The sequence below is a fragment of the Thunnus albacares genome, chromosome 5, assembly GCF_914725855.1.
Source record: "Thunnus albacares chromosome 5, fThuAlb1.1, whole genome shotgun sequence".
NCBI lineage: Eukaryota > Metazoa > Chordata > Actinopteri > Scombriformes > Scombridae > Thunnus > Thunnus albacares.
In genome coordinates this window covers 27,852,594-27,866,764 of record NC_058110.1, presented here as the reverse complement: position 1 = coordinate 27,866,764, position 14,171 = coordinate 27,852,594, and the positions used below count along the sequence as shown (strand labels likewise).

General features: G+C 42.4%; 1 protein-coding gene across 1 annotated transcript in view; it reads right to left on the bottom strand.

The window, feature by feature from the left end:
- The window catches only part of plxna2 (plexin A2), a 169,628-nt gene that overhangs the window by 60,524 nt on the left and 94,933 nt on the right, over positions 1-14,171 (bottom strand). The window contains exons 6-8 of the mRNA XM_044351917.1: positions 7,272-7,395; positions 3,914-4,067; positions 1,613-1,709 (exon numbers count right to left, since the gene is read on the bottom strand). Coding sequence (XP_044207852.1) covers positions 1,613-1,709; positions 3,914-4,067; positions 7,272-7,395 — 375 coding nt within the window. The remainder of the gene's footprint in view (positions 1-1,612; positions 1,710-3,913; positions 4,068-7,271; positions 7,396-14,171) is intronic.

Sequence of the window (14,171 nt, the reverse complement as noted above, 5' to 3'; positions counted from 1 at the left end):
ACTTAAGTACTTAATTAGTATCAGCAAAATGCATATAACGCACAAAAAGTACTCATTACGCAGTAGAGTGACCCATGTTAGTGTTATGTTAGTGTTATTGGGTTATTATTATTAACGCATTAACATGTAAGCAGCATTTAAATGACATAGGTTGACAAGATGTAGCTATTTTTAACTTATCTTGAATACTCTTGGTTAGTTCAATATACTGTGTATCAACACATTCAATATTATACGCTCATTACGGGTTTTTAAATGTGTTATCTGCAAAGTAAATCTAGTATAAAAATGTTCTAGTAAAGTTTTTTTCAACCCTGTATACTGGTTACATGAATGAATGGATGGAGAGATGAACAAATGTAAGGATGGACGAGATATTATGAAGATGTGTGTCTGAGGTCCTCATACGTTCTAATAGCGAAGACAACATAAACCGATAATCGATTGCGATGGCATTTACTACACTATGTATTCATGAACAGTTGTTAGGAGACAATTGTAGTCTCACTTGGCTGTCCCTCTCTCTTTCTCTCTCTCGAAATAAGGTTGAGTTATGCGTACTTGCTTATTGTGAAATATTCATCAGTGCAAAAGCATGGGAGGGATCTCTGGCAAGCACACTAATTCAGAAGAATAGGGCTGACTCACCTTCAGGCGAATAAGAGTGTACAGTATGCGTGTGTGAGAGGGAGAGAAAGACGAGTTGGCATCGGAGTGTGCGAGAGACAGCGCGTGGCCTTTTCAAGTGTACACATCTTTCTCTGTGTGTTTGAGTGCGCGCTTGGCTGTGTGCGCAAGTATGTTTGTCGTTGCCGATTAACTGAGCTGATGTGAGAGCTGGTAATTGCTTTCTGTGCCACTCAGACAGTGTTCTCAGACGGCAGACAGCCATATGAAGCTATAGGGCAGTGTGTGTGTGTGTGTGTGTGTGTGTGTGTGAGAGAAGAGAAAGAGAAAAAGAGAGAGAGAGAGAGGGAGAAATAGAAGGAGAATAACATAGCCTGCTTTTATCTGGCAAAGGCAGCCCGAAGACAACGGCTACAGCGTTTTGTTTTAATGTCGAAGGGATAGTGAAAGGATAATATGACGTGCTACAGATTCCTGCACCTCGGTTAGCATCTCTGCTGTGATATCCTAACTCTCCTGCTTTCCCTTCAGTGATACTTCCAAGTCAGCAAGGCCTTTGGATCTCACACAAACAGAATCTGCCACAGTGGAATGAAGCGAGCAATTGCAAAGGCATCGCACACTGAGATCTCCAATCCAAGGATTCAATTCGACATCACTCAATCAGGGACAGACATGGCATAAATGGGCATGAAATCCTGAGTGAGGACCTGTTAGGCAGAGAGAGCAGCGTGTTTTGTACTGCAGCGTGTTTGAGAAGAAGGCTTCATTAGCGCAACAGCACAGAACTTCCTGTTACAGTGCCTGGGGAGAAGCCAGCGATCAGATTACATTAGTCTTTACAGGGGATATTTTTAGGGGCTAAGGTTAAGGACAAATTGTAACTAATTCCCATTGCATTGATTCAGTGGTTTTGGGCAGCAGGTCCGGGGCATTGTTTTTGTAAATTAAAAGAGAACGAATGATCGCAAAGAGAGATACTCACAGTTGGTGGACGCTGCAGTTGTAAAACTTGACCTCTGTGCTGATGAGCATCTGACCAGTCTCCTTGGAATTGAGCCTCAGCTCAACGCCTGACCAATCTGAAAGAGAGGATATGAGAGAAGATGAACATTTAATGTATACTTATGCATTATTATGGTGCGGACTCTTTATTGTGAACTTGTGAAGAGCAGATGTTATTAAATGTAACGCTAAATCTTGTTTCTCAGCACGTTTAAATTCAGCGCGGCCATGAGCTGGTGATGTTGGGATGCTAGTATAAAAGATATCTAGAAAGGTAGCATTTCCTGCGAGAAATATTTAGATGCAAGCTAAACTAAAACGAGCTTTACTTGAGAATATACAGCATAATAAAATTTAAAATAAAAATTTCAATCACATACAGAGCTAGTATTTAATCTGATCAAAATTTGTCTTCCTGCATTTTGCTGAGTTCTGACTGTGCTTCTGTTCTCTGTAAAAACAGCCTCTTATCTCCCCCCACGAGAATATAGACTCCATAAATATGTGTGTGTGTGTGTTTTTGTGTATGTGTATATGTGTAGAGCAGCCTGAATTTCAGATGACATTCAGTGTGTAGGAGGCTTGAATGACCCTCCGTGCCCCGTTCTCTCCACAGCACCTGTTGGGAATAAGGCTCTGTTTCACACACAAGTGTGTGTATAACAGGCAGGCTAGGCTCATAGCTGACTTCTACCACTGCAGATTTGTCTCACAGGATCTGGCAAACAAAGTGGTCCAGAGTTCCTGTCCACACAAACCCCTCCTCTAGGATTTTGTTTTTCCTCAGTGAAGGCGAGTGGGTGCTTTTTTCTTTAATTTCAAGCTCAACATCAGTCCAGTGTCCTCGGAATTTTACTCTTATCTCCTTTCCCCCTCTTCTCCGAATTTAATCTCATTTTTATCTATCCTTTCCTCTCCTCTCGGATAGAAAGGCTTGCTTGCAGACAGGGGATGGAGGAGGATAGCAGGGTGGTCAGGAGGAGGTGGCCTCAGGGGGAATGAATGTAGGAGTAAAAATGGAGGTATAAACAGCTGCGAGAGGCAACAAAAGAGGAAGGAGGAACGGGGAAGGTGGTCAAAATGCAGGAGGGAGGGGGATAGAGAGAGAGGGGAATGGAAGCGTGGATGGATAGATAGCTAGATGGATGGATGGAGGGAGGGCTTACAGGGGGGATTGGCTGACATTTACCTGGGGGAGAACATTCATATTAGTGCCTGATGCACCACTCCCCATGGGAGCTCTGGGCAAACAGGGCTGTCATTTACTCACAGGGAGGAGGATTACTGAACCCCCAAAACACACAGTGATTTCCACACACTGCACATAATATATTATTCAGGGTGTTTGGTTTTTTCACCCTGCAGCCATCTTGGCTTGCAAACAACAGGTATTTATTGTCAAACAACAGGTGTTAGTATTCATTATGATATATATGTTTGAAAATAAATAATGCCAAAGCCGCTGTTGTATATTTATGGAAATATGCTGGAGGAATGCTTGAAAGGTCATAATATTTCTATGAATAGTATATTACAGGTGATTAGCATATTTTTATTCCTGAACCTAAGAGTTCTGCACAACAATGGTTGTGTTCTAACTTCGATTTTGTGAGCTGAGGTAAAAAATGGCTGATTGGACCTTCTAACTTTATAACTAACTATTATAATCACTTATAATAATTATATATTATATTTTTTCCTGTATGTGTTCATCAGGCAGCACTTTTCTCAGAAGCAAACAGCCTGTCACATCTTCATAATTTCAGACCAGCTTTCTGTGCCTTGGCTCTGCTAAGACACTAATCCAGCACATCAACTACCCTGTCGTCCCCGCAACTAAATCCTCCCCCGGCTGATTGAGCCTGCATGTTAGACCTTTGCCTATTAGCCCAATCTGAGGGCAGTAATGTGGTGAGCTATAGCTCAGCCACAGGCCAGGAGACCTCAGTCTGATCCTCCATCAGCTCTAATGGGGCCTGGCCTTGTGTGTAGCACACTCCACAGTCAGACAACTGATCCTGGAACAGTGGGAGCTTGTTATGAAGATGGTACCTGTGTAAAGGAGGAGTGTTAAATCAATAAAGATGTTTTAGAGTGTGTGCGTGTGTGCAGATGAACAGTGAGAACAGCTCAGTGCGGTATAAATAGCAGAGAGGTTCTCATCTAATGGCCCTGATCACATCAGTCTACTGGACACTACAAAGGAATATTAATATTTCGGGAGCTCATCAGTTTGTACTCAATGGATGCTAGTATGTGTGTTTCTGTTTGTTGTATCTACCTTGGTCGGTGGGGATGAGGGGGACATCCTTGGCAGCAGGAGAAACACAGAGTATCTGGTTGCCATTGACCTGCCCCTCCACCTCCGTCAGGTTGCCAAAGGAGCAGGTGATGCCTGCAGAAAGGTCTGGAACATCGCTCACCTTCACCAGCAGCTGCACATGGGATGGGGACACATGACAGGTAATGTTTTTATGATGTAGCAAAGTTTGTTATACACAGTAGTTTGAACATGGAATCAAAATGTGCAGTAGGGTTGACAATATGTCTAATCTTCTTACACAATGCACGCACAGTGTGATAATACTAATACAATTTTGATGATCAATTCTTTGTTTTAGCCATTTTTAAAGCAAAAATGCCAAAAAATGTGTTGTTTTCAACTTGTCAAATGCGATGATTTAATGATTTTGTTTGTCATACATAATAGTAAACTGAATAACTTTGGGTTTTGGACTGCTGATCAGACAAAGCAAGACATCTGAAGGCGTCACCTTTGACTCTGGGAATTTTTTTGGGGGGCATTTTTCACAATTTTTTGACATTTTAGATAATACAACAAGATGCCACAGCCATGTTATATCAGCAACTGGAAAAAATCTTATTAAACAACCCTAACAGGCATTAGCACTTGGTATCTTTGGTAAAGATGAGATATGAAAGGTTGTGGAAAATGGCTTGCATGCAAAAGTGTAATAAGTGCCAAATAGAATGAAAAAAGAACACACTGCTGCTGGCAAAACTGTCCTTCCACGTTGCTAAGAAATGTTGCTATGTCTTAAAAATGTTATCAACATCATAATAACGGAAATAGGGCTTTCTTTAGATCTTAATCTTCTATTTCAGTGTAGAGGATATCACCCTGATGGTAGAGGCAGACATTGTGATTCAGTCGGTGGTCAGTATGTATATTAAGCTGCATAAATAAAGTGGAAAAAATGTCCACTTGGCAAAATATGTTTGTTGTTTCCTCTTTTTTTAGATTTCATCAAGACACACATATCCATGAAATACACACAAGAAAAACACATGCACAAGGTGCGGTACATATGCAATAAACCACGCATGTGCAGACGCGCATAGAGGCGTTTGAAGTCATTATTTGGAGAGCTGTGACACGGGGCTACAGCATTCAGCTGCTCTTCCTATAAATAAATGTATTTTGCGCACAGGGTGTGTGATCTGGCTCTCCAGCCAAGAGAGGCAGTCTGGATAATTATCACCATGGCATTTCACAGCCTTGTTCCATTAGCTGTTATTTTTGGGCCATACCGTTTGAAGTTTCTCTTTGTTTTATCTGCCTCTCACTAAACACCGCGGGGCTACTGGGACAGGCAAGGCAGCTGAGCAGCTTAACTGTAGGCCTTTCAAGAGATGCTGACTGTCTCAGTAGCTGACTACACTGCCTCCCTCGTTAGCTGGCTTACTCTGGTACCCATTGAGAGGATAGATGATTTCTTTTTTTTTCTTTTTTTTTTTTTTTCCTGCTGCTGAGGACCTCTCGTCTTCCCCTGTTTTACTTTCACCATGTTTGTGTTGCTTCATTCTGAGGTGTGTCAGAGAGATCCTTGATTACAGCAATCACAGCAATCAATGTCTTTTGTTCAATGTAGAATTCCCTGAGTAACCTCTCACATTAATTAGCTCTCATCGTTCTGCCAAGACACACATATACAGATAAACACTCAAAATTTGCTCATACACACACACACACAAATACACACACAAACACACACACACACACAAGCAACAAGGCTGCTACAGAGAGTATGCTTGTCTGAATGTTAAGCCTTTGCTCTTTTTGTTCTCCTGTCCTCCCTGATGATGGTGTTGGTGGGTGTTTTCAGAGCTTGGCAGCAACGGCCAGCCTAATTGGTAGCAGAGTTTTAATAAAGGTAATTTGATTGTTTTCTCTGTGTTTTTTTCCCTCTCTCCTGGTGCCCACATGAAGAGGCTGCGTTGTCATGGAGATAGCTGTCTGCCCCTGTGGAATTTGTGAGTTGTGTGAATTTGCGAGCGTGTTTGTGGATGGTTTGGTGGGATGACCCTGTTGCCTGTACGGCTGACATGGAAACAAACATAACTGCTAACATGCTGGCTAATAAACTGCTGTTAGTAAACTGGATGACAGGTCAGGGTCTACTGAGGGTGAGTTTAAAGGTGAGATATCGTGCGATGCAGCATGAGTCACTGCCAGAGCTATTGGCACACTTAGCAGATTTTTTTTAGCCAGTTAGATTAGAGTCAGATTACCCAAAATACAAAGAAAAAACACGCCTGTCCTGTCAACCAATTCAGGCTGTTGATGTGCAAATGAAGAGGTGTGGAGATGTGCTGTAGTGATGTCTGCCATCACATTACCACAGAGATAAGTAGTACTTGGTTTGTAGGACCACAGAGCCAAAATGTTAAATCTGCAAAACTGTAAAGCAACATCTCTTGCTCAAAATCATCACATTTTAGTCCACAGACCATTTGCGCAGTTTCACCTGGAATTATATTCTATGAAATTATGTCAAATGTCTCTCTCCACAGACAGAAGTGTGCCAGTACTTACAGATTAGAAGTGCACACTTGTGAAAGTAGATGTAAATACAAAGCTCACAAAGCATCACTGAACAATAGCTCTAGCTGTAGAACAACAGTGCATGTTTACACCAAAGTCTTCTCTTGTGACACCCAAAGTGTGCATGTCTCATCCATATGATTGACGCTGTTAAATTACATGAACCAAATGCTGCTGAGCACAACTGCTGTCACCGTTGGGGTGTAAGCACACGTTTCAAAATCTGATCTGACATGTCCAAACCGAAGCAAATCAATCTGGATAAATTGAAAAATGTGTTCTCTTTTGTGTTTCTGACCCTTTAACACTGTGGGTATTTAAAGAGCTAAAATGTGTGTCCGCATGTGTAAATGCGCAACATTCACCAGAAGTTGGACTGGCAGAACCTTTCTACTAATGCTCTATCTGCCTGTTTTCAATCAGTCCATGTGGAACTACTGCACTGTACTCAGCTGCACTTTGACAACTTTAACACCTACACACCCACCCACACAAACACGTCTTGGCACACATATTGACTGCTTTGTACCGAGTGAGCATATGCACACTGAAACACCCACATAGAGCTCTTATGAACCTTCCCATCTAATGTTTATGCATCAACCACAATCAAGACTAGGTGTACTGCTACGTGGGATCATTTAAAATGTTCTGCCTCTGTATGTGGGTAGAGAATATGTAGATGGGAGCTTTTTCATTGTAATTTGTCCAAGTAGTAGTTGAGATTGCAGGTGTTCGGTATTGTGTGTGCTTGTATGTGTGTGTATAAGAATGTGTGTCTGTGAAAACTTACATGTACGCTGGGCTCTGACACTGCAATGCTGTCTGGGTACACAGTGGCTTTCACACACTGGTTGAGAGAGGCGGCAAAACGGTACGGCTCATCTGCACGCTCACACCGGTTCCTCTGGGAGCAGCTGAAGAGACAGGGGAAGGAGGGACAAAGAACAAAATGGGTTACTGATATTTGTTTTTCAACAGGAATATAAGCAAAAAGAAAAAGAGGGGCAACCTAAGTTACAATATGAAAAATTCAGTGAGACATTTTTACCAAAATTGTAACAGGAACTAAAACAAAAGTAACCCCATGAATTTGTAAATTACAGGAAAAGGAGATGCTGTCAATGTTGTAATAGGAAAGAAAATGCAAACATTAACAGTGATAGACATGAATGCTGATGTTACAGTAAATACTGCAATGAAAACACTATGTGACAATTGAAATTGAGCGTAAAAAAGACAAAACTGCCAGTGTTGTGACAAAAATTAAAACCTAACAACAAGAAGAAAATGGAAGGGAAGATGATAATTAAAAATGTCAAAAACACTAAGTAAAAATTGTTTAATAAATGAGCTATCAAACAATTTTGTAATAGCAATAAGAACAATTTTCAGCAACAGTGCTGTGAGGAAGAAATAACCCTGTGTCACTGTCTTCTCAACATTATGTTAACAGCTCACTTTTGTCTAGAGAAAATGTTACAGGAATGTTTTGTGTTGTTTGAGCCTATAAATGTGACATGCTCCACAATACAGAGTTATTTTGTTGTTAGGCTTATTCATGTTTTGTAAAACAGATATTGAAAACAGTTTTGCTGTTTTGCTAGCTTAAAAACTAATAAATACTATTAAATTACAAAATCGCTAACTCTTGTAAAAAAAATGTGCATTTCACGACACCCCAACAATCAATAACAGCTGGCTTTTAGAACATGTAAAGTAGCTCTAAAAGTATTATAAACTATAGGTGATCATGGCCTCTAGGAGGCTTTGCATTCACAATAAACCATAGAAACCAAATGGCATCAACAGTGGTAGAACCACTGTTTCCAGTGGGTATTTTAATACACCATACTAACATAAACTTCGAAACCACAGCACTAAGCCCTACACGCCCAAGTGATATCCTTCAATCACTGCAACTTTGGAGACGTAACTACTGCAAATTACACACTGTTCACTCATAAGAGACCTTAATGGTCAGGCAGTGTATCAAGTACCACATGAAACCCCCACAATCCGCCACATTACTCATTAAAACTCAGCCACCTCCTCCTTCTTATTAAAAGTGTGTGTTCCCTCCATCCCATTACACCAAAGACTCTCTATCCTCATCCAACCCAGCAGTCTAAGTGTCTGGCTAACTGGCTGTCTGGTCACAGCAGCTCTAATTGGACTCGATGGGTCAGCCGCTGTCCATGGTGCTGATGTGCCACTACAAGCCCTGTCCATTCTCCCCTGGCTGTTGCCTCTGTGTGTGTGTGTGTGTGTGTGTGTGTCTGTGTCTGTGCATGCGTGTGAATGTGTGGTGTGTGTGTGTGTGTGTGTGTGTGTGTGTTTGTGTGTGTGGTAGTATGTGTTAGGGCCCATATCATGCTTCTTAACCACATACTCTCACACATACTGACTCTAAGCTACATCTTTATCCACAGCCTCTGTGTGTAATTATGTTGTCAGAAGTTCAAGCCATCCAGCAGACTCACATGAACAGGCACACGCACACCAAGGTTCACACACACACACACACACAAACACACACACACACACACACACACACACACACACACACACACACACACACACACACACACACCAGGCATGCCCACATACAAACAACTCATATGCACAGTACTCCCTAGGGATTTTTAGAGAGTAGGAAAGTGCAGAATTAGTGTAGTAGTGTGAATCTCCCACTGGGAAAGGGGGGCCACTGCAGCAGGATTTCTTTTTCTTTTTTCCAAAATGATTACCTGATTTCCCCCCTCACCACTTTGGAGTTTCTATTTCTACACTTTAAATGTGACATTTTTTAATTTACTCCAAATATGAATTGTCTTCACTTTACATATTTCACTCCTGAAAGGAAGGATGTGTGATGATATCGTTCAAAGGAAGAGCTGGCGAAGTTCTTATTTTGTAGACGTTTATTAGACGATGGCCATCGGGTCCATTCCATATACAAAGATGGTCTGGGCAATGTACCACTGTCGATGCACAGCTTATATAGGGTTACACATCTGTATCTTATCATATGAATAACATGTTTTCCAGGGGCACTACCTCCGTTGGGAGCCATCCATCAAGTGATTGACAGCTATCTCACAACATATTATGTGTCACAACATGCCCACATCTGGAACCGTTCCAAACTTAACCATGGATCCATTGTTTGTATCTAAAAGACCCCCCAGAAGGGCTATGCCATATTACCCAAGGTGTCATACAGACTAGGGAATGTTTCTGTCACACGTCCAACATCCAAAATCAGTAAAATACATAGGGTCAGATAAAAATCATACTAACAACTCCAACACAGCTACATTTGCCACGTTTCTCCTCTCTCTGTCCATGTCTCTCCCTTTTGTCTCACTCTTTCACAAGTTGAAATTAGCACACCTTTCTTTGACAAGGTGTTACTCCGTCTGTAATTTGCCGCTTCTTTTACATCCACAATGGCAGCAGAAAATGATACCTAATGTGCTTTCAGGTGTGGGCTGCGGCACAATGTTTTATGCATGTCTCAGAGCTGTACGGTTACAGATGCAAAAACCTGGGCGGTCATTAACTGACAAAAGCCCCTGCATTGATTTTCTTCAATGTGATTTTTAAAAAAAATAAAATTCATTTCGGTGGGGTGAAGTAAGATGAGAGAGCAGCAAGGGGGTGGGGCAGGGGGAGTGAGGGGTGCAGGATGGCTGCTGTTGCCATGGTTTCAGGAGATGGCCATTATCTCTGTGTAGTTAGAAGCTGACCCCTTGCCTCTCTCATTAGTTGAAGTGCATGCCACTGAGTGTTGACTAGAATCCTGCCTTCCTCATATTCCCCCTCCTGACCCCCTCCACTCTGCACCCCCCTTATCCTCCTGTCTAGCCCTGGCTTGTCACTCAGTAGCTTCACCAAAGCTTTGTGTCCCATCACTCACATTCCTGACGGGGGCCCTCACACAGAGAACTAAGGTGTTCAAGGTGGTGAAGCACACATTTTTTTTGTTACAAAAAAGTAACACACCGGAACAGACCATGTTTATATATACATGCATACCCATACCTGCGAACATAAACACATGCATACATGTCTCCATGTGTATGCACAGATTGACGGTACAGATGCAAACAGTTCTTTTAGCCTGTCTCCTGTAACAAGTGGCTCATAGCTATTCTCTCTCAAGCAGCTGCTGGAGGCAGTCAGCCTGGATGTTATGCTCTCTAAGCCCTGTCCATGGTGCTGAAGTAGCTGCTTGCACTTCCATCATTACACCTCTCTGGTGTCTACAACTACAGCGCAGGATATGAGTGCAGTTGTAAGTAGCAGTTGCATTTCTAATCTAATTCAGTAACCTATTTCTAATGAACAGTGTCATTTGTAATGTTGTGTGGCCCCAGAAGCACTTTCAATGGCATGGGAGGATGAGGGTAGCAGAGGCCAGACCTCAGGGTCCGTTCTACCAATGCCTGCTTCTTATTCTATTGCCCTAGACAGGCAATTACACTGTCGCCTCTGCAGTACCACGCTTTGATAGACACACAGACGTCTGAGTACACACACTCATTCACACATACACACTGAAGCACAAAGACGCAAACATCCATAAGGGACCATAGCTACAGACAAATGTGTCCAGTGTACATCCATATGAATGTGCACAGACACATATATATGCATGATAATATACAGTCCATTACACATTCTACATACATCTATGCACACCTTTATATACACACACACACGCATCCTGGCCTTGACAGCAGAGCAGGAGAGGCAGGTGACAAGGAAAGATTTCTGTTCTTCTATCCCTCCTCCCCTTCCCTTATCACATCTAAGGACTTCACTGGAAGTGTGAAGACCTGTCTGATTGCAGCTCTAGCTGTGAGCACTGTGTTTAAAAACAGGAGGGGAGAACAGAGGGGGGAGCCATTTTAAAATCACCTTCCTTCCCTCAGTGGAGCCACACCACAAAACGCCACACAGAAAGGAAAATGAGATCAGAGAGGAGATGCTTTGGTGGCAGCATGGGGAGGGTTAGTGGGGAGGTTAAGAGGAGCAGGGTGGGAAGATGTAGGTAGAGAGAGGACAAACTACATGTATATTGAATATTTGATGGTGCTTAACAAAGCAAAGTTGTAACCCATTATGTTAGAAATCACTGGCATGATTTGCTTTGGTTGAATGAAGCTCTAGTCTAGGGATTGTGCATTTCTACAGAAACAAATCTTAATGTAAACGTGTATGAAGACTGACTGCACTGGGACTTTACCTCCCCAACATGAAAAGAGGAATGATTAGGTGAGTGGTGATGTGCAGGGCTGTGCTGCAATACACAAACACACACTGCCCCCCTTCAGTGTTTTATCCTCATACTGAGTGATTCAGGGCATTTGTTTCTTACTGCTGCATCCCTGAAGTGTGAGAATATCCATTTAAATGCAGACCACAGGAGGTAAGAAGGGAAGTGAAGAGGGAATTTAAAAAATGGGGAAAAAAGCAGGGTTTTCAAATATCAAACCACCACAGAGACGGAGAACTTCACCAGCTCAAGTTGCTGTGTAGGCTTGTGTTTGCATGTGGGCACAGTTTGAAACCCAAAGTTCATGTCAGGGGTCAAGTTAACCACCGCAACTCATAGTCTGTCTCCTGTGGCGACTGATAATATCACGGCAGGATAGTGCCTGCAGGACACAGAGCACAGTATGGCCACAACATGTTCATTTCATCTTCACATAAGGACTATTGTAGTGTAAACTGAGTCAACTCACAAAAACACTAACAGTGAAACACACTCACAGGCACAGGCGCACGCACACATATATGGTATATGCAACCCAGTGTGTTTCTGTCTCAGTCACTGTTGGGTGAGGGTAAGGGATAGGAGAAAGAGAGCAGAGATAAAGAGAAAAAAGGATTTACAAAGAGTCTATTGCTCAGTGCTCTGTATCAAGCTATAGCTTTACTTGTCTGGGCTGAGCAGAGTGAAAACAGAGAAAGAGAGAAGAGAAAATGGCAAAAAAAAAAATGCAGAGGAAGCAGGGATGTAAGCATCTGAAAAACAAAATTAGCGAGCAAGCAAGAGATACACACACACACAGGGTTTTTAGGATTCTTTTACTTTAAATGTACCCAGCCCACACATACTGTACATGCAGTATTTCAGTCATCATGTAGCCAACCTGTACTTGTTCTATGTGCTAAAAATCTATGGAAATATTGATAGACCTGCATGTTCGTGATCGATATCTCATTAAGCACAATTGGGAAGATGGATGCAGCTTCCCTCTGACTGCTAACTGTGGCTGTAGCTGATGAGCCGGCCATTAGACACACAGTCTGACATTCACAATGGGCTGAAGCAGCCATTTTCATTGCTAGGCTAATTGTTGTTGCCATTGGTAAATTAGATGAGATTTTATGGTTGGCGTTTGACGTCATTCGTAGCACAGTGATGAGCATGCCATATAAACAAATAGTCTAATAGTAGTAATAGCAGTAATAAAACTGAGAATATAGAGTCTTGTTTTAATTCTTGGACACAATAGGTAAGTAGTTGATTTTGACAAACACGTGAGAACAACTGAATCCCTAAATAATTACTATTTCCTGTCTTAAACTCCTACCTCCTTTCTCTTAAATCCTGGGTCACATCCCAAAAAAACCCTGACACTTCCTGTCAGGGTACCCATATCATGTGCTTCGACCAGGATGCCAAAGAAATCGTTTGAAAGCATTTAAGCTAGTAACACCGATTTGCGTAAGTGGACAGCTGTGCCATTCAGGCTGCTGCGTGGGTTGTTACTGAAACACATCTGAGCATTTTGGCCACATACAGAATGACAGTACAATACAGTATCACAGTATGGTAGTGATATGTTATGCTGTTCAGAGCAGCCTCAAATGCTGACTCATTCTCTACTGGGGCCAACTACACCAACAGACCTAAACTGTAATCCACACAACAAACTAGCACTGATTTAGACCAGAATAGAAATTCTTTTTTGCATATATAACATATCATTCATCAGTTGAATTGGAAAGCTTCTAATAAATAGTAAGACTTTGAGAAACTCACTATATTGGTTAACCTGACCTTAGTACAGGATCGCTTGTCCAATCTCAGCCCTTGGACAGAAGTCAGACTTGCTACTAATCCTGACAAATCTCAACAAAACCACTCGTCCTCTCCTGGAATGTGGTAGCGAGCTGAGAGGATGGAGGGAGAACAGAGTGATGTGGGACATTTTGAGATGGAAAAGCCTCTTTTGGGCATGATTAGAGAGCTAATCTAACGACGACGAGATGCAGGCTAAGAGAGAGAGAGAGAGGGGGGGGGGGGGGAGCATCAGCATAGCTCCATGTTTTTGGATTGTGGTCAGACGAAGGCTGAACTACCCATTCACAGGACTGCGACTGAAGAGCGCTCGAGATGATGAGCTCCCTTTGAGCTGCAATCAAAATGCTGCTCGGTTTTGTGGGCCGATGAGTGTGTGGCATCAAACACTCTCTCTCTCTCTCTGTCATTCTCTTCCCCTCATTCTTATCCCCTCTCTTTTTTCCCTCTCATTCTTCATGCATTCAGTGGATTCCTAGCAGCTGCTGGTAATTAAAGGACTTTAGAGTCTGAATCGGAGGAAGAAGAAAGAAAGTAGAAAGCCTGAGAAGACAGAGACGCCACTCCTGGCCAGCTCATAGCCTCACTCAGCCT